The following is a 19716-nucleotide window of genomic DNA, read 5'->3' as shown; positions in this document are numbered from 1 at the left end:
CTATGCCATCGTGTTATAAATAACGAGATGTTGTTGAGAGCGTAGTCTGAGAAAATGATGCCCGTACTCTGTGATGCGAGCTGTGTCTGCTGAATTCCTCATGGTGGCCTCCTCCTGTGTGGTGAATAGTGCCACCGGCTCCTCTGTGTGTATGTCTCACATTGGTTCCGCCATGTCCTAGCATTGATGCCTCCCATAAGGAAGACTTCCCCTAGAGAGAGAGAGAGAGAGAGAGAGAGAGAGAGAGAGAGAGAGAGAGCACTGGACGCAGTGGATTGATTTTCCACCATGACGAAAGGCTCCCCACATTAAGCAACCACCCTACTTTTAACTACGGTGGTTGCTTAAGGTTTACAGAACTGCAAGTGCTCTACTGGGCCGCCTTCACCAAATATCTGTTCTCATCTTATGTCACTTGTGCTACATGCGATTTGCTTTGTTTCTCATGGTTTTTGTTTCTTGCTTGTTTTTTCCTTAATTCTTTTGTGTGTGATGCTCGTGCTTGTGGGATCCGCATGTGCTTGGGGTGAGTGTGTTCTGCATGACTGCTTGTGGTTAAGGGTGTGTGCATGTGTGTTTGCCTGTTCTATGTGTTTATTGCTTGTTCTTTTTTGTTTTTCTCTTGTTTGATGGGTGATTTAGGTTTTGAATTCGTTTGGTGGGTGTGTTTGGCAGTTCCTGCCTCGCCTTCAGATTTGCACCATATATTGCTTTTGCTTGCAGGTTGAGAATATCATAGCCTTTTTGATCATTGCCAGGGATGGCTAGAGGCTATCTCTCTCTCGAATTTTTGGTGCAGAGTCTTCTTGCATCGGTGATGTCTCTTTTGTTGGGATGCCCCATTGTATATGGCCTTGGAGATTTAAAGTCGGCAATCGAAGATTCTTTGGTCGAGTTTTCGGCCTCCTCTCGACGTTAGGGTGGCTTGTTTCAGCTTCATCTCTTTGCTGCTTTCTTTCCTCACTCCTCTGCTCCTAGCTTTGTTGTATCACCCATCTTTTGTAACTTTGCATCATTGGTAGTTTTTTTTTTTTCGAGAAAAAGATCCTTCTATTAGTTAATGAAAACTGCCCATAGGGCTACATCCACCTCTGCAGGAGAGGGCTACAACAAGCATGATGGGGAGACTCTCCCAATGAAAAAACAACATATATACAATGGGGCTAAATCAAGAGATGGGAGGAGGGAAGAGCCACATAGGTGGACAGTAGTGCCATCTGAGCACCCCCTGGACCATGGTGTAGAAAGGCCCAGGGCGCCAGAGTCGAAGGAAAGCCTCACGGCGCTCCCGCATGCGGTCGGAGCTGCCCTGTAGTCCCTCAAGCTATCCTCTGAGAGTATGGATCAGCTCTAGCCAAAAGTCACGAACAGTCTCAGCATCATTGGTAGTTTTTCCCCTATGGTTTGTAATCATTGAATATCTAAAGGTTTTTTTCACTGTCAGATTGTAGCGCGGATAGTGTCGTGCTCTCTGCAGTGGATGCACCTCAGTGCAATGTGCATGAAAATCTCACTCAAAACAAACTGAGAACAAAGGAACAATAGATAGCAACTGAGCTCACAGAAATACAACAGCAGACCAGAACATATGACTCGACTATCTCAAAGAACCGATACAGACTTTGGCGTGGCAGCACACTCAGCTCCAGCCCAGGACTCACAGGTACAATGGGGGTGTCGAGGCTCAGATGTGCAGGGATGGTGAAGACGTGCTATGTGTATAGACTCACTACTCAAAATGACGACGCCGGACCATATATCTAGAAAATGTTGATCATGACCCAACAACTACTCCTCATATGTACAACCATAAAGAGCCACCAACGGCTCATAAATGTCAGCCATCTAATCTATCTCCAAAATGAATGGTGGTGACCTGGCCACGATGTCCACTAGACCAGTCCGTATCTCTGCTGCCACATGTCACTGCCCAGCCCAGAGAGTCCGTCCAGTGTGAATCAGCCTAGAACAACTGTACTGACTGTGTCTTGTGAAAGTGACACTGTAGCCTGCTACAGGTTGCCCGTCACAAGACCGCTCACCATCTTGGTGAGAGAAAGAACTGAAGCTGCTAATCGACCACAAAAGAACCACTGCTGCACATCACTGTCATTATAATAAACTGTCTTGCAGTCACCCAAGGGAAAGATTAGTCGCCACACCACCCGAAGCATTAGTCTCTGAAAGGTGGAGCCATCAAATCAATGGTGGGGCCTTGTTGTATGTGGGCTCTCCTGTCCGTAACTGGGCCGCCTGGGAAGGGGCCAGCCACCTGCTGCTGGGCAGAGGGTAACACCTGTCCTGTAGTGTACTGAAGACGTCGAGTAACACAACCATGGCGGTGTGCTCTAGCAATACCGTTGCAACAAGGAATGTTCTGCGTCGGAGGCATGGTGACGACTGAAACCCTTGAGAATACTGTTGATTGTAGTATCGAACTGGAGTCTGTTGGTAGAGTCCCATAAATTGTTGAGAAGGACCTGTTGCTCCATTTTGCACTCGTGTACCTGCTCCAGTCCATCCATACCCCATACCCATCATCATAGGCTGGGTTGCCCTATTTTCATGTTAGAGCAGTTCTCTAAATCCTTGTACCTGAGCTTGAAGGTCATTAATCACTTGAGATTTTAACTTCAAGGCCTGTTGGAGTGCGAAAATAGTAGCATCCCGATCGGCGATGGCGCTCTTAGCGACTTGCAGAGATCCCTCCATAGCTGCGTAAGTAGTTGCGTGACGCTGGTGTGTAGCTGTGAACCGCTCTGCTCCAAGCTCAATGGTGGCAATGGCTTGCCTGGACTCCTGCAATATATCTTCAGATAGGCGAAAAAGTGATGTAGAGTTCGACACTGTGGAAGATCTTGTAACAGTGTCAGGCGGGAGAGGGCCAGCAAGTGGTACTGCTGGTGGCACTGTGGTGCCAAGTGGCACTGCTCGTGGTGGACTGAGAGCATGCCTCTTTGTTGGAGTAGAGACGGTTGGAGTGGCTGCAACAGGACTAGGCATAGGAGAAGAAGCAACTGGGGCTTGGGAGCTAGTCACTATGGTAGGAGTAGAAATAGCAGCAGTAGAGAGAGGAACACACATTGTAGAAGCCACAGCTGTGACATGCATAGTGTGATCTGCAGTGCCTGAAATTACCATCGAACTAGTAGCGGGAGTATGCGAGGAACGTGAAGAGCTTGCTTCACTCGAAGCTGTTGGCTTTCTGAAACTGACAGTGATATTAAAGATTCTACTGTGTCCTTCACTACCTTCGCCCTCTTTTTCTTAGGCTTCCCAGGTAGATCCATTGTCTGTTCAATCTCTTTCCCTTTTGCCTTAGAGCTTTTATGCCGCATATCCGCATCCACAGCCATGGGACTAACATGTATGTTAATGACCCAGGCCAACATGGGAGTTGCAAAGCATTGAAAGCTAGATTGCACGGATTGCACCTGAGCTCTGAATCTTTCTGCCCGTGACTGTAAAGAGGTAAATAGAATTTGATGAAAGCCACACGGGATGGTGTGGATGAGGCAGTATAGGCCTTCGCAGTGCGATAATATAATAGGCACGTCACATCTGCCCTTGCTTACTTTAGCAGCTCTGTCCAAAAAGTAGTACTTGAAAATGGCCCAGAGATTTTTATTTCTTGAATAGTCAACATGACTAGTACTAAGTAGCTCTTTGCATGCTTCAATGGTCGCGTCTTTTGAAAGTTGTGAATAGGTTCTCGTAGCTGGTTTTACTGTAGGAAAGGTTGTCATCCCCAAAGCGTGATCACTGCGTGTAGCCGTCAGTGGGTGCCCTCTTACTTTGGGAAAAAGCTTGAGAACCTCATGCACCATATTCATGGGAATATCAGAAGGCAGATCGGCCTCTGCTAATGCTGATAGACCTAGCGTATGTAGCTGATCTTTTGATAAAACTTCTCGAAGAGACGGATGAGGTTGTTGCAGATGGAAGTTCAAAGTGAATTTGGTTTGAGTTTTGGAGGGAGGAGGCCGAGGAATTGATGGCTCAGCACCTGCGTGATGGCCTTCTTTTTTTTTTTTTTTCACATCATCTTCCTGTTCATCATCTTCTTGTTGGCTAGAAGACTCTGAGTCGGAGTGAGAGGCAGAGCCAGAGTCAGACGCTTTGTAACTCTCATCACTGTGATCAATGCAGGGCAGATCGGTGAGGCCATGGCTGGAGGTTTCCACGTCTTCTTGCTCTGCAGAACTTTGGGATGTTTCAGTGGGCCTCTGTCGAGACTTCCTAGCGTTCTTGCTTGTACCCGCCATAGTGAATTGTTCTTGGCCTCTGCTTGAACTCGCTGTTGTGTTCCTCAAACACTGCAAAACTTGAAACATGAGTCGAAATTATTGAAATAGGGCCTGGTTGAAAATCATGAAAAGCTCTGCACTTGATGGGATGTGAAAAGTGTTGCACTTAATGGATTGCGTTGCAACCTGCAACGCGATGGGATAGACTGTAGGAGGGGCGAGGGGGTTGGGTTAGGGTAGGGGCGATAGGTATTAGATAGGGGGGCGAGAGGGGAAAATTGGGTAGGAGCAGGTGGGAGATTTGTTAAGGGGCGAGGGAATTAGAGCGTAGGATTGGTGGATTGGTGAGGGCAAGAAAATTAGAGGGTAGGGGAGAGGGAATTGGTGAGGGACGAGGGATTTTTAGAGGGTAGGGGCAAGGGGGGTTTTTAGAGGGTAGGGGCGAGGGAGTTTTAGAGGGAGGGACGAGGGGGGTTTTTAGAGGGTAGGGGCGAGGGAGTTTTTAGAGGGTAGGGGCGAGGGGGGTTTTGCGAGGGACTTTTTAGAGGGTAGGGACGAGGGGGGTTTTTATAGGGTAGGGGCGAGGGTTTTTTTTAGAGGGTAGGGGCGAGGGGCTAAGAGGGTGGGGTGAGGGTTAGAGGGGCGAGGGGATTTTAGAGGGTAGGGGTTTAGAGGGGGGGTCTAGAGGGTAGGGGCGAGGGGGGGTTTAGAGGGTAGGGGCGAGGGAAGTAGAGGGTGGGATTAGGGAGGGGTGGTGAAGGGCTAGAGGATAAGAGGGTAAGGGGGAGAATAGATAGTAGGGCCGAGAGTTGGATAGGGGGCATGGGCGGTTAGGGGGCAAAGTGGGCGAGAGAGAGAAAGGAAGAGATGAAAAGTTGTAATGTGCAGCCAACATAACTAGCTAGGATGTGGTTGATCAAAAAAGTTAGAGCAATTGCTTCGAGCAAACTTGCATGTAATTGTAAGAGAGAGGGGAAGAGCAATGAAAGTAGCATGGCAGCAGGAGTGAAGCGTGCTGAAAGAGTTTACTAAAGAGATCGCACAAGAAAGGCAAAGAATTAGATGTGTGTGCGTGAGAGCTCACCAAGAGAGAGACGAGAGAAGTTTGCGGAAGCAATCCCCGTTGTGACGCGAATGCTTCCTCCCACTCTTGCTGAACCTGAGTTGAACTTATATGGTGCAATTGCTTCTAGACCGAAAGCTAGCTGGAATGGGGTGTAGTTAGTGGTTGCCTTGAAGGAGGTGCGATAAGCCCAAACTATGCCGAGGATAGCTTGAGCCCAAGAAGTTGGATGCAGGTGACAAGATTTCCTGAGAAGCGCGATTAGCACTTTGTTAGTGCTCTCAGATTGCCCATTTGCTCTAGGATAGTAAGAGCAAGATTTGTGATGAAAAATCTTGTAGCTCGTGAGGAGTATGGAGATCAGGTCGTTGACGAAATGACTATCTCGATCACTGGTGATTTCCAGAGGGCACCCAAACTTGCAAAACAATTTTCATACAAAAATTTTGCGACAGTGGCGCATGTAGAGTTGATGGTAGCCACCACTTCGGCCCACTTTGTTGCATAATCCGTTGCTACCAGGAGATACTTACGATTGCCGGGTTGAGCAGGTGGAGTAATTGGACCAACAAAGTCTAAGCCCCATCGCTCAAAGGGCAACCATGCCATAGATACCTGCAGAGGGCAATTGGATTGCTTGCTAGGCTTAGATGCACATCGCTGACAGACATCACAAATCTTGACATGAGCAATAGCATCTCGAAATATATTAGGCCACCATAAGCTCGTCTGTAAGATTTTTTGCGCCGTGATGTGGCTAGGGTAATGGCCACCTGTAGGAACACTGTGTGCATCTTCCAGAATGTGGTCTACTTCATGAGGAGACACACGTGCGCAACACACCATCTGGCCTAGATTTGTAGAGCTGTCCACCAATCAGAGAGAAGGGTCTAGACTTCAACAAGAGTCTTCTTTTTCGCAAGGGAGAAGCATTCTGAGGATATAGGCCAATAGAGAGCAGATGTAACACATCTCCATACCATGCTAGGTCGTGTCGACCTTAAAGAGATGACTATCCGGAAAGTCATCATCAACCCCAGTGTCGAGCTCACCTGTATGTATGCGAGATAGATGGTCGGCCATGACGTGCCGCTTGCCTGGACTAAGAACTACTTCGAAATCAAATTCGTGGAATATCAGTAGCCACCTCCAAACTCTTCGTGCAACTTGGGGTTAATTCAGAAGATAGCGTAGAGCATGATGATCTGTGATGATAGTGAAGTGAACCCCTAACAAGTAATGACGAAACTTTTGTAAAGAATACACCATAGCCAAACCTTCCCTTTCTGTGGTGCTATAGTTGCGCCCTGCTTTGGTGAGCAGGCGACTTGCATGGTGAATAGGGCAATCCAGGTTGTACTCCTTACTAGGCTGAGTCAGCACAGCACCCACATCCATTTGACTGGCATCAGTATGCACATGAAAAGAGAGAGACCAATCTGGAGCCACTAAAATAGGTGCTTCAGTGAGTCGTTTTTTGAGGTATGCAAATGCTTCAGCCTCAGGTTTTGACTATTTAAAGGGTACAGTAGCACTAGTGAGTCGGGTCAATCGTTGAGCCACCTGTGCATACATTCGTATAAACGTGCGATGATAGCATGTGTGGCCTACAAAGCTCTGAACACCTTTCGGGTTGATGGGAGGTGGTAACTTCAAGATGGCCACGATCTTCTTTGGGTCAGGTGCTAAACCTTTGGCAGACACCACATGGCGCCCTCAGTGACCAAAAAATGACATTTGTTAGGATTGAGCTTTAGGCGTGCCTCTCTGCACCTGAGGAAAACAACAACGAGCTGAGCGAGGTGCTCCTCTAGATTTTCCACTGGGGTTGAACATTGAGCACTTGAAAAGGTCGAAAAATCGTCCATGAGGATGCAAAGATGATCCGTAAGTAAAGGATAGAATATGAGATATACTGCTCGATTGAAGGAACGTGGAGCATTTTTCAACCCAAACGACATTCTAGTGTAGATAAAAATACCCCAAGGAGTCACGAAGGCCGTTTTAATCTGATCACTTGGATGGATGCCCAACTTATTGTATCCACTGAACCCATCCATGAAACTGTACAATACATGTCCTACTACATCTTCTAGCACACGCTTAGTAAAAGGTGTGGGAAAACCATCTGAGATAGTTACCTTGTTTAGAGCGCGGTAATCTACGCGCACACGGATTATATTGGACCGCTTCTTAGGCGCTATCACCATGGGTGATAACCAATCATAGTGCTCCACAGGTACAATGATCCCTACCTCTTGCATTTTTTCGAGCTCTGACTTGACAGCCTCTGCATACTTTGGGTTGAGCTTGTAAGCTCGGCCTCTGACAGGCTTAGCCCCTTCAACCAAAGGAATAGTGTGGACACCCAATTCTGGTGGGATCCCTTTCAAATCCTTGTAGGACCAAGCAAAAAAACCTTTAAAAAGAGTGTATAAAAGAAACTACCTGATCAAGTAATGCAGGATGCTCCCATAACCAGGTTGCTAAGAGGACGTGCTGAGGGTTGTAAGGGTCACCCAAGTGACTCCTTTGACCGGGTCATGAGGTGTAACTAGGGAGGGTGCTTCGGAAGATGAAAAGTGAGCTGCCTCTTGGAGCTTCGAGACATCATGGGCTGGTGTTTGATCGATTGGAAACTCTGCATACTCTTGTAACCATCCTGGTGGAAGATCCTCGAAGGGTAAGTCTCCAGACACAGACATAACAGAGTGCTGTCTAGTGGGCGGGGCGTCAGCCCCGGGAGATGTTAGAGGAAGAGGTGGAACATTGGCGAGCTCATGTAGAGGAGATTTCTTCCCCCTTCGGTGATGTGTTATCGGTTTACCAAGGCCGACGGCTTCCATCAGAGAAACACTTGAATCATGGTCATAAGGGACTAACACACTTACTTCTTTGACTGGCAGAATTTCAGCTGTAGGACGAGGAAGAAGGCTGAGACCAAGAGCAGCTCTTTGTGCCCATGTGAGCACACCAGCCGGCTCTTCCACCTGCTTCAACCCACCTTGCGATGCAACTACAAGAGTGGAAGGCGGGGCCTGTGGAATGGTGCTTACTGTGTGATGAGGTTAACCTTTGGGAATGTAAACTCCTGTTGGTTGTGGCTTGTGCTTGCAGATGTGGATGCACGTTGTTTTGGGTAGTGCTTACTATAGTGATCCTTAGCTTTAGGGCAGTGTCGGCAAGAGACATTTGCTCTGATAATGTCCATACTCCCTGCACCTGTAGCACAAAATTGGCCTATTGGAGGGGCGAGGTGGTCTCGGCCCTTGCTGCATGGGGTTGGATGCTGACGTGTAGAAGCTTTGGGGAACTGAAGGAGTACTAGCGATAAAAGCTGGGGGATGCAAAGTTGTTGTGCATACCTTGCATATGAGGTAATGTTAGCAGAGGTGGCATCGGGTTTTGATGGCCATAGGGTGAAACCATGTTGGATGCAAGTGCTAGCCCTTGTTGGAGAGAAGGACCTAGACTTTGTTGTATTTGCCGCAATCCCTTGATATAGTAGCAATCCTTGTCTTCATGCCCAGATTTTTGGCAGAAATGGCAATAAGCCCGAAGGGGACAGTCCTGTGGAGGATGCCCTGGAGAGCGACACGAGCTGCACCATACTATAGCCTTAGTCTCTTGCTGAGACCGAAGCTCTTCTAGCTCTCTCTTGATTTGATCCAAAGCCTCAAGATGTGGTGGTTTCTCCTCTTGAAGAGCGCGTTGTAGTTTTAGGGCTTAAAGTTCTCTACGCAAAGAAGTCAATGGATCAGCAGGACTTCCCGAAAACACAGAGGGAGTCTCTATGTGAGGGGAGTTGGTGAACAGCTTCTAGCCCCTCTATCCTAGTAGCAACTGCGACAAACTCCTCCAGAGTGGCGTCAGGTCGAAGACTCTCGGAGTTTTTGCTGAGAAGTTTTGGGAAGAGCCTTCTCCACCCACTTCTTAACCATAAATTCACCGGGTTGTTGGGGAAGCTTGGCAACCAGAGACTTGGTTTTAGTCATAAGTTCTTCTCTGGCTAGAGCACCATGTTGGCCAACTCATCCAAAACCTATTCCTGGTAGTCACCTGGCATGAATGCTGCACAGAACTGTTGTCTTAAAGCTGCCAAAGTTGCAAAATGGTTCTCTGCAAATTGACTGTACCATTTGTCTGCTAAGCCATCCAAGGTAGATGGAAAGAGTACCAAATAAGCATCTTCTCTATTAAGACATCGACCCTATAGAGAGATACAAACCTTCTTGCATGGTCGTCTGCATCTTCCGAAGAGAGTCCCTTGAAGGTAGAAAACTTGATGTTTACCTTGGCCAAAACACTGGTGAACGCCTCCATGGCCTCTTGCTCAGGAGCCCGTTGCTCAATAGCTTGCTGTAACAAAATAGGAGAGAGCTTTACGGGGGAAGGTGACCTGGAAGATGTGGAACCGGATGGAGGAATGGATGATTCCGTATGCGGAGGTGTAGGTTATGAGGTTGATGGACTTCTACTAGGTACCAAGGGTGGTCTTCTGTTGTAGTACTTCAGAGGACTCAGTAGTGCGCTTTGACGCTCGAATGGCTGCCTTGTATGTGTCATGCAGCAACCACAAATCCAACCAAGCTTTGGGCAAGAAGACCTTAAATTGCTTTAACTGGCTGAAGACTGGTCTAGACTCTACTAGACCAGGCAAGTGACTAATGGACCAGGGACGAGGAGGGACTAGACCAGGGACGAGGAAGGACTAGACCAGGGACGAGGAAGACCTAGACCAGGACGAGAGAGGACCAGACCAGCAGGCTACACAGTGCAAGGCAAAGTAGGCGAAACCAACTAGCTTCACGATTTGTACCTCAACAGAGAGAGAGACTTCAGATGGGGTCCCACCGTGATCGCCAAAATGAGAGCACCTGTAGCGCGAATAGTGTGTCGTGCTCTCTACAGTGGGTGATCCTCAGTGCAATGTGCGTGACAATCTCACTCAAAACAGACTGAGAACAAAGGAACAAGAGATAACAACGGAGCTCACAGAGATACAACAACAGACCAGAGCATATGACTCGACTATCTCAAAGAACCGATACAGACTTTGGCGTGGCAGCACACTCAGCTCCAGCCCTGGATTCACAGGTACAATGGGGGGTGTCAAGGCTCAGATGTGCAGGGATGGTGAAGACGTGGTGTGTGTATAGACTCGCTACTCAAAACGACGACGCCGGACTATATATCTAGAAGATGATGATCATGACCCAACAACTACTCCTCATATGTACAACCATAAAGAGCCACCAACGGCTCATAAATGTCAGCCATCTAATCTATCTCCAAACTGAATGGTGGTGACCTGGCCACGATGTCCACTAGACCAATCCGTATCTCTGCTGCCACATGTCACTGCCCAGCCCAGAGAGTCCGTCCAGTGTGAACCAGCCTAGACCAACTGTGTCCTGTGAAAGTGACATTGTAGCCTGCTACACAGATCTGTTATGTGTGTATGCTCACGGGTTGATGTAATGCCTTCGGGCTTGTAATTTTGACTACGTAGTACAAAAGGGTACCAAGCCCCACTTTTTTGCCACACATAGAAAGAGAGAGAGAGAGAGAAATGAAATGATATATTAACGTCTACAAGAGGCCAAAATGACCTATGAGACCAACTGATTACAATGATGAGTCTAGTACCAAGTCTGGGTACAAACAAGAAAACTACAAACAAAGAACTGATAGGAGTGCTACCGACTCGTATGGGTGGCTGGTAGGCTGAGCAATGGTATCATGCCATAAAGGTACAAAGTGGGGATAAGTGTCACCATGATACAATATAGCAATAGCATGAAGCCTATCCCGATCGACATTTTGGGTGGCGTGCTAGAATCCTGTGGATCCTCTGCCGCAATCTCCGCCGGTGCTGCGTGGCTCCCCTTCTCAGTCGCGGTCGTCTCGATCTCCCTAACTCTATAGCTCGATCAATGAGAGTACCGCTGATGTGTGTATGGGTGGGAACCGAGCTCTCTGGTGGTGGTGTCCCCTCTGACTCTGTGGTACTCAGACTGAAGAAATCTGAGATGCGTCTCTGGGACTGTCTCTGTCTTTGCCCATTCAATAGAGCGTCTCTATGTCTCTGAATCTCAAGTAGGAATAATCCGAGACATCTTTGATCCTGATATCTCATGACTCTGTCTAACGAGTCAAAACCATCTCTGAATAGACAATGAAAGCGTCCCCGTATCTCATAGTAGACTGTGCAGCGACATATGTAGTGAAACTCTGTCTCTGGCTTTGCATGGCATAACTGACATATCCTACTGTCTGCCGGTATGCCTCTGAATCTACCTGTCTCAATCCCAAGCTGGTGTGAAGTTGTGCGAATCTGGCCAATAGCACATCGTAACCTATGAGATAGATGTGTGTCCATGTAACTGGGCCGTGTGACAAATCCGTCTGTCGTGAGTTGAAGAAGATGTTCTCTATAGAAAACCCTCTTCGTACCCAACTCCCGTGATGGTTCTATCCATGTCCTCTTGCTATCAAGCTGGATAAGATCCTGCCGAATGAGTCTAGTAGTCTCCATCCGTGTAAGAGCCAAGGATGGTGCATCAAGAGAATACTGGAAAGGGGGCAGCCTGTCCATGCTGAAACCATGCCTCTGAAACCATGAGTTCATCTGTGCATACCAACATGATGTATCTCCCTGTAATGCCAGCTGTCTGGATGACTCGAGAGCAAGCCTGGCATACCTGTCCCTGGTGGTGTCCCATAAGCTGTGTACAAATGATACTGATCTGGTGAGTGCCTCAACCTCCATAGGTGGGGCAGCCAGCTCCGCTCGAATGATGTCATGTGGGACTGAGGCCTTGGCTCTAATCAGCCTAGAAATCATAGATATCAGGGGTCTCTCCATATTAGTCCATCCAGCACTGTCAATAGACGGTCCCCAAACCTGAACCGCGTAGTGCATAACTGAAGCGATCAAAGTATCGAAAAGCCAGAGCTTTGTTCGAGGTTCCTGGAACTGAACTTGCGAGCAAATCCTCTCTAAACCACCTAGGGCTGCATAGGCACGAGTCAATCTAGTGTCTGCTGCTACTTTCAGTGTGAACCTCGGTCCACTAAAGACCACCCCAAGATATGTGTATGCATCAGTGTACTCCATACTGTCCTGTCCATATGTGAAAGTAGGTGCTGATCTCCTAACCCACTGTGGCGTGGTATTAAATACCATGACCTTGGTTTTACCAAGGTTGACAGACAATCCACTATCCTCTGCAAAACTATGCAATGCGTCCAAATGTCTCTGCATACCCTCTGGCGATTCTGATATCAACACGATATCGTCAGCATACAATAAAAGAGGGATCCATGTCCCTGCAAGCTGAGCACCTCTATCACCTCCTCTGTCAATATAATCAGAGACCCCATCAACATACATACCAAATAAAGTAGAGGACAGTGGGCATCCCTGTTTCACTCCGATGGTGGAGTGAACTATGTCGGATATCCCCTCTGATGTGCGTACATGACCCATCACTGAACTGTACAATGCCATGATCCCCCACATCAGCTCTGTGGGTACCCCCAATTCCATAAGCCGGTGCATCAATCTGGCCCTCGGCACTGTGTCAAAGGCTTTGCGAAAATCCACAAAGCTGCAGTATATCCGTCTACCATGTGCTCGACCCTCCTCAATGATAGCTCTGAGTGTAAAGACATGATCTAGTGTGGAGAAACCCCTTCTGAAACCAGCCTGCCCAGGTGCTCGTATGCCCATAATCTCTGCCCAACTGCTCAGCCTATGCTCGAGGATGGATGCATATAACCGTGCCAATGTGTGTCCTACCATGATAGTACGGTAATTCCCCGGCACTGTGGGGTCACCTGTCTTGAAGATAGGTACAATAGTAGATAATCTCCAAGACTCAGGGAGACCCGCACACATGACACGGTTGAATATCCGTGCAAGCATCTCTGCCAACAAATCCCCAGCATGTATAATGTGCTCTGCTACCAAACCCTCATGATCCTGTGCCCGTCTGGTCTTCATCCTGTCAATGGCCTCCTTTACCATCTCAGTGGTAAAGAAGGTGCTCGTAGCCGGACATGGTTGTGGTGGGTCTGGTAATGGTGGTTGTCCAGGTACAGTGTATAAAGATGTTGCATATTGCCCCCATATCTCTGTAGAAGTAATCACTGGTGGGGGAGACTTCTCATGGAATAGACGCCAAGCCTCTCCTGAATCTCTACTAAGGAAGAGCTGATATAAATCTTGCTCCATCTGGACCAAGAAAGCTCGCTTCTTCCGCCGCACTAGTCGTCGTGTAGCAATGCGAGACTGTCTATAGGTGATCACTCCCAATGTAAGGTCCCGCTGTATCTGAGCTCTCCTCTGTCGACACTCCTCATCATACCAGTTGTTCTGAGGCAGAGAGAGAGAGAGAGAGAGAGAGAGAGAGAGAGAGAGAGAGAGAGAGAGAGAGAGAGAGAGAGAGAGAGAGAGAGAGAGAGAGAGAGAGAGATTTGTAGCGTCCTCTTGGCCTATGTGCCAAATCAATGTACAACTGTGCCATGTGCTATCACCTTCGATATCCCAACAAAAGTCGAAATTGAAGCTAAAGCGGAAACTAGGAAGGGACTGCGGTGACCGACTAGGCTACGCACCTTGTGGTAAAACCTTCCATATAGCAAGGTTAAGACAATTGGGGGGGGGGGGGGGGGGGGGGGGGGGGGGGGCTTTGTTAAGATAATGATGCAAATGCAACTGGGAAGCAGTAATTCAAAAAGTTTCTATTCGTGCCAATGAATGCCTTGTTAAGCAAAAGCCATACTTTTGTAGTTGTTGTGAACTTGAATTCTGAAGAAAGCTTCTAACATTACTGCTGACTATATGCCTTTTCTCTAATGTACCATGACATAGGGTGATATTGTTGTGATGAGTAGAAACCATCCACTGGCTGAGGACGAAAGTGTTGTTGAAGGTGTTGTAGTGGAGCGAGCAAGAAGGTATAGTCTTCAATTGAAGGAATATTTTGTCCCAAAATTTAAGCAAGACTTGCAACCCAACCTGCTCAGAAACCCCACCGGATACATAAAGCATGTAAAGAACCTATGTATTCTATGCAGTTTGACAACAATATCAAACTAAACATAAGAAGCACCGACTAGGTACTCTTAGGCATGAATTCATAACTTTGCTTGCTACCACATGGACCAAAGAATTTGTGTGGTTATGATTGCTTGTCTTGAAAGTGTCTTTGCAAGATGTTCTAACACAATGGTTTTGACAGTAACTAATTTAACCACTCAAACCTGCTTCTGGTCTCATGCCTCGCCTAACGGGATGTCACTGTTAGTTATCAAGAAATGTGTTCTAGTTACACAGCCATTCATGTGTGAAACATGTAGGAATATTCCATCCTTGTAGCATGGCTAAATATAACATACAAAATGCAAGGATCTGACAGTTCAAGTATAAGCGGTAGACAACTGAACAGACTGGAAACACAACTCAAAATTGCGAAACACTGTCAGGGAATGGCCTTTAGCATATGGTCCAAAACCTTCTTTGATTCGTCCTTGCATTCAACGAATATTGAGGTTCCTTTGAGCAATGTATATCCATCCAGCCATCCTGTTTTGAGTATCATATGCCTTAGCTTGAGGCTTAAATCCCCTGAGGAAGTCCACAACAAAGTTCTTGCATAGTAACAAGTTCGAAAGAAGCAATTGGTAAGTAAATGCCAAAAATTTGGATTGGAACTATGATGATCTTTTCTCGCCTGGAGTGTCCCACCTCTCCCCTTAAGCGGAAAAGATGGATACCATTTCCACTTTGATGAGTGGGTGGCTGAAATACCACATGATTTAACTCCCAACATCTCATGCAGGGGGGGGGGGGGTGATCTTACAAAGATTGGAATGACTAAAGAGTAGGGATCTGGAATGACTCTGGGGCTGATAATGGCTTGGGTTGGATGGATGGATTTGACTGAAGAAATTAGCACAGTGGGGAAAGCCTATACTTCCTCTGGATCGACCTACGGATCTTGTCATAGACCTTATGGAAGGAACACAACCTATAAGGAAGTTTCCATATAACTTAAACAAGGCTAATGAACAGAAACAAGAGCACCCATTAGGTGAGTTCTTGGATAGGGGGTTTATACATCCCAGTGTCAGTCCTTTGCTGCACCTATTCTATTTGTTTGTATGAAGGATAGCTCATCGTGGTTATGTGTGGACTACACAGCCCTCAATAAGATGACGATCAAGAACAGGTTTCCTACGTTCCACATAAAGTACATTTTTGGAGCCAGTCATTGGGGCAAAGGTATTGTCGAAGATCGACTTGGAGTAGCTACCACCAATAAGGATTGCAAAGGAAGACATCTACAAGAGGGCCTTTAGGAGTGAACGTGGGCACTACGAGTTCATTGTTATGTCATTCAGTCTCACTGGCATTGTTGGTACGTTTAAATGAATGATGCTTATTTTTGTAGACTTCGTTGGTAAGTGCGCTTTTATCTTCTTTCAGACGACATCCTCATTTTCTCCAGTACCTAGGAAACAACATGCTATTAAGAAGAGAAAGTATGAGCGCCTTCTTGTGCCGTGACATGTTGTCAACAAAGTTGGTGCTTAAGGAGAGACCGGGTAGGCATTGGTGGGAAGCTAGTTCAATTAAGAGCATGAAAGATGGAAGTTAGATTAAAACTCAACTAGCTATAGATGATTAGAGAGAAGTACACATGATTAGAGACGAGTTTAGGAACCAAAGAGTGTAGATTGATCCAAAACCTTAATCCAAATGACCAAATAGATTCAATCAATCATATGCTCAAAATCCTATCAGCATACACCTTTACGAGATCACCCAAGACCGCTATCAAGCACCAAAGTTCGCACAGATACAATCAAGTTTCCAAAAGCCCTGTAAGATGATGATTGTCCACCTTTTTCTCACTCCTAGTTGAAGGTGTAGATGATGCTTCTGTCGGTGGATCTGGAAGCTTGAGTATACTTCCCGACGGCGAAGGAAAACCCACCAGCTCCACTAAACTTCTCTTGCTCTTCTTCTTTTTCCCCTCTTCTCCAAGGCAACCGAAGTGATAATAATAAAAATTAATTGTTCTCTCTTCTCCTTGTTCCTCCTGCCCAAAATAGCCAAAAGTCCGAAAAGTTTGGTTTATTTTTAGCTTTCTTCTTAGCCCGCATGCAACTCCCCTTTCTCTGCTCAATTGAATAATCATGGTTACCGTGAATGCTCCCCCCATTCAAGTGGGAAAACCCCTAGAGGGGGATGACCATTGCAAAAAAGGTTCTGGCAAATGGCCGCCTAGTGTGGAACACCTAGAGAAACAACGCGCGGCAATGGCAACGCATGGCCGATGAAGACGGGTGCAACCAATTCTTTCACCACAAGTGCGCTCGTGCACGAGCTAGACACAATGCACACGGTTTGCCATAGCTGGCCATGGGGGAGCTCCCTCTTGAGGAGACTCTTCCCTTGTGATGGCCCTATGAGTGAACTCCTTGGTTATATATACTTTGAGCTTCAAAATGACTACATGGGATATGATATATCCTTTGCCATGCAGTGGCCTCCCAAGCATCCCTACCTTCCAATTGACAAAAACCTTCATAAAAAGCTTAGTTTTGGGCCAATCTCCAAAGCTAATAGGTGATGTGCTAGAAAAGAATATAGGGAGAGCTCGCGCCCCATCCCGCGCAATGCATGGCAGTGTGCTGCCCCTATCCGTTACCATGGAGCGGTCTCCCAAGCATCCCCCCTTCAGTTGACAAAAACTTCCATAAAAAGCTTAGTTTTGGGCCAATCTCCAAAGCTAGTAGGTTAATCTGCGAGAAAAGAATATAGGGAGAGTTCACTGCTGCTTTTGTCTGCAACCCCCCCATCCCTTTCCTATTCCGATCCGTTGCGCCTCGCCTTTATTCTTGTGGGTGCTTCTCACCTCTCTAAACTCCAGTGGTCCTTTCTCGTTGTCCTTGCCTGCCGCTTTTTTTCTTCAGTAGCAGACACTGAATGGTGGTTCCTGCTTCACCTTAGAGGTACTCTACAGAAGCCCCCCTCATCCGACACCGCGGAGCTGGCCCTTTGACTTGCTCTTTCGCCAGAAGAGCAAGCGGGCTTGATGGTCGAGGTGGAACGGTTTCAAGCCACCTCGGTCATTTGCAAGACTACTGGCACTCGGCCCAACATAGGCGAGGTTGGAGACCTGCTCCAGGCCCGCCGACTCCTCACCGAAGTGGGCAAGATCATTGATGTGCAGATTCTGGGGAGAGACTATTATCAGATAGAGTTTGAGTCTCCAGTGATGGCAGCCAAAGTGATTTTGATGAGCCTGCTCGGCATTTGGGCGGCTCAAGTTTTTTTCCGACAGTGGCACCACGGCTTCAACCTGACTACTAATGTACTTGAGGAGGAGGCAGATATGCGTATCTCAGTTCGCTTTTTTGGATTGAGGTGGGAGTATCTTTCTTTGCTTTCCAGGGTTGGCTCCATGTTTGGACGGTCCTGTAGACTCCGCAAACTGCAACTTCAATAGTAGGATTCCCCACTGTGAGGGTTCTTGTTCGAGACACCCACACCCTCCCAAAGAAGGTTTTACTGCCTCGAGTGGGTGGTGGATGGCTCAACGAGAGAGTGGAGTATTGGGGCTTCTCAAATCAGTGCTTCATTTGCAAATAGATGGGCCACCTTGCACGGGCGTGTCCATGTAGGAGAGTCAGACCAGCTCCAAAGTCACAACCCCCTTCGAGCTCTGAGATCCCCCCTACCAGGGCTTTGAAGACCCCCAAAGACTCTGACTTAGCAAAGGAAACTCACTAGCTTGAGGACGGGTGGCACCAGGTTTGGGACGACCGTTGACAGGGCCACGCTCCTCGCCCTAATGGCCACCCTCCTGTTCCTCGTCGAGAGTGGGTTCCTATGGGAAACCGCTTCGGACCTCTACAATAGGAGACCGACACAAACCCGTCCTCTTCCTCCCATCCAGAGCAAGAGGACCCCCCCCCCCCCCCCCCCCCCCCCCCCCCCCCCCCCGCCCCTGCGCGCGGCTGAGACCCCCTTCGACGCCATTCTATCCCTCTCCCTAGTTCCCCCACCACCTCCTTCCGCACCCTCTCCTGTGTCACCCCCTCACTCCTCTCCTCCTGCAGCTGGGTTTGTGTGCTGTCGTGCTGTCCCTCTTTCGTTGGGTAGTTCCTTTGCTTCAAGTCCTGAGCCAGGCAGCCCTTCCTTCGACCTCCTCTTTTGGTTGAGACTTCGGCATTTGGGTCTGTTCCAGGAGGTCTCTCTAGCTTCGACATCAGCACATGGTGGGACCACTTTAACTACGCTTTCACCCACTTTCTGGGCGACCCCCATGCTGACCTAGGGGCAGACTGTTTTCGAGTGCATGTTCTGTTACTTGCGGTACGTGGTACAGATGCTTTAGACTTAGTAGTGGGATACTCTTTTCCAGTGTGCGGGCGAGACCAGCAGGATTGGACATTGGACTTAGCACTTGGCTGGCTCCAGACTCAGGCCCTGGAGTTCTCGCACCACCAAGGGGAGCTTGGGATCACAGATCTGGTGCAGACTTTGTGGCCATTGGCCAAGTTCACAGTGACCTGCACAAGATGTAGACACATTCTTGTTCACTTCTTTGCAGATGCACAACTCCCTCCTTGCTATGTATATACTCATGAGGATTCTTGGGCAGAGGATGTGGCCCAGAGGACCGCATTGGCCTCTTGGGCATGGGTTAGACACGAGATCTAGACTCGGTTATCTCGAAGTCATTCGGATGCAGTCTATTTCCCATCCAAACCAGCCTCCAAGATAGCTCTCCAAGATAACTCGTTTGGCTGTTGTAACAACATCAGTTCTCCCACTAATCCCTTGAGGATAGTCTCATGGAACATACAGCGTCTTGGAGGTCCACATTTTGTGCGCCAGCGGGGCCATTTGAGACGGGAGTTGTAGAGATTGATTAGTGGGTGGTCCGATTCATATTCTCATGCTAGAGGAGCACCACCTTTGTGAGAGCCGTACTCGGCGTTGTGGACAGATTTTGCGTGGCTGCTATGAGACATTTTGGTCAGTTGCTTTCGGGCCATCGCGGCATAAAAACCACCTTGAAAGGTGTGAATCGGTCTTTCTAATGGCCGATCAAAAAGGATGTGGACGAGCTTGTTTGATATGCCAGAAGGTCAGGTTTGACAGGCATAAGGCACTAGGTCTTTTGTAACCTTTACCGGTACGCAGCCAACCATGGAAAGTATAGCAATGGGTTTCATTTTTGATCTTTCCAAGACCCAGAGTGGGCACGATGGCATTTGGATAGTCATCGATAGGTTTAGTAAACAAGCTCATTTTCTTATGGTCAAGCAGACAATTAAGCCCAATCATTTGGCTATATTGTTTATCTCATAGATATTTCGATT

The 19716-nt window shown here is 47.8% G+C and overlaps 1 protein-coding gene across 3 annotated transcripts in view; it reads left to right on the top strand.

Moving 5' to 3' along the window:
* The window catches only part of LOC147445965 (uncharacterized), a 184735-nt gene that overhangs the window by 70561 nt on the left and 94458 nt on the right, over positions 1–19716 (top strand). For 2 of the 3 annotated variants that reach the window (XM_086525292.1, XM_086525291.1), the window contains exon 5: positions 14189–14274. In XM_086525292.1, the coding sequence (XP_086381418.1) occupies positions 14189–14274 (86 nt within the window). The remainder of the gene's footprint in view (positions 1–14188; positions 14275–19716) is intronic. The other variant, XM_086525293.1, reaches the window with a different exon arrangement.

The sequence above is a fragment of the Adiantum capillus-veneris genome, chromosome 12 (genome assembly GCF_014529385.1).
Source record: "Adiantum capillus-veneris isolate H3 chromosome 12, ASM1452938v2, whole genome shotgun sequence".
Classification (NCBI taxonomy): domain Eukaryota; kingdom Viridiplantae; phylum Streptophyta; class Polypodiopsida; order Polypodiales; family Pteridaceae; genus Adiantum; species Adiantum capillus-veneris.
Note: the sequence above shows the minus strand (reverse complement) of the source record. Positions and strands in the feature narration are given on the sequence as shown.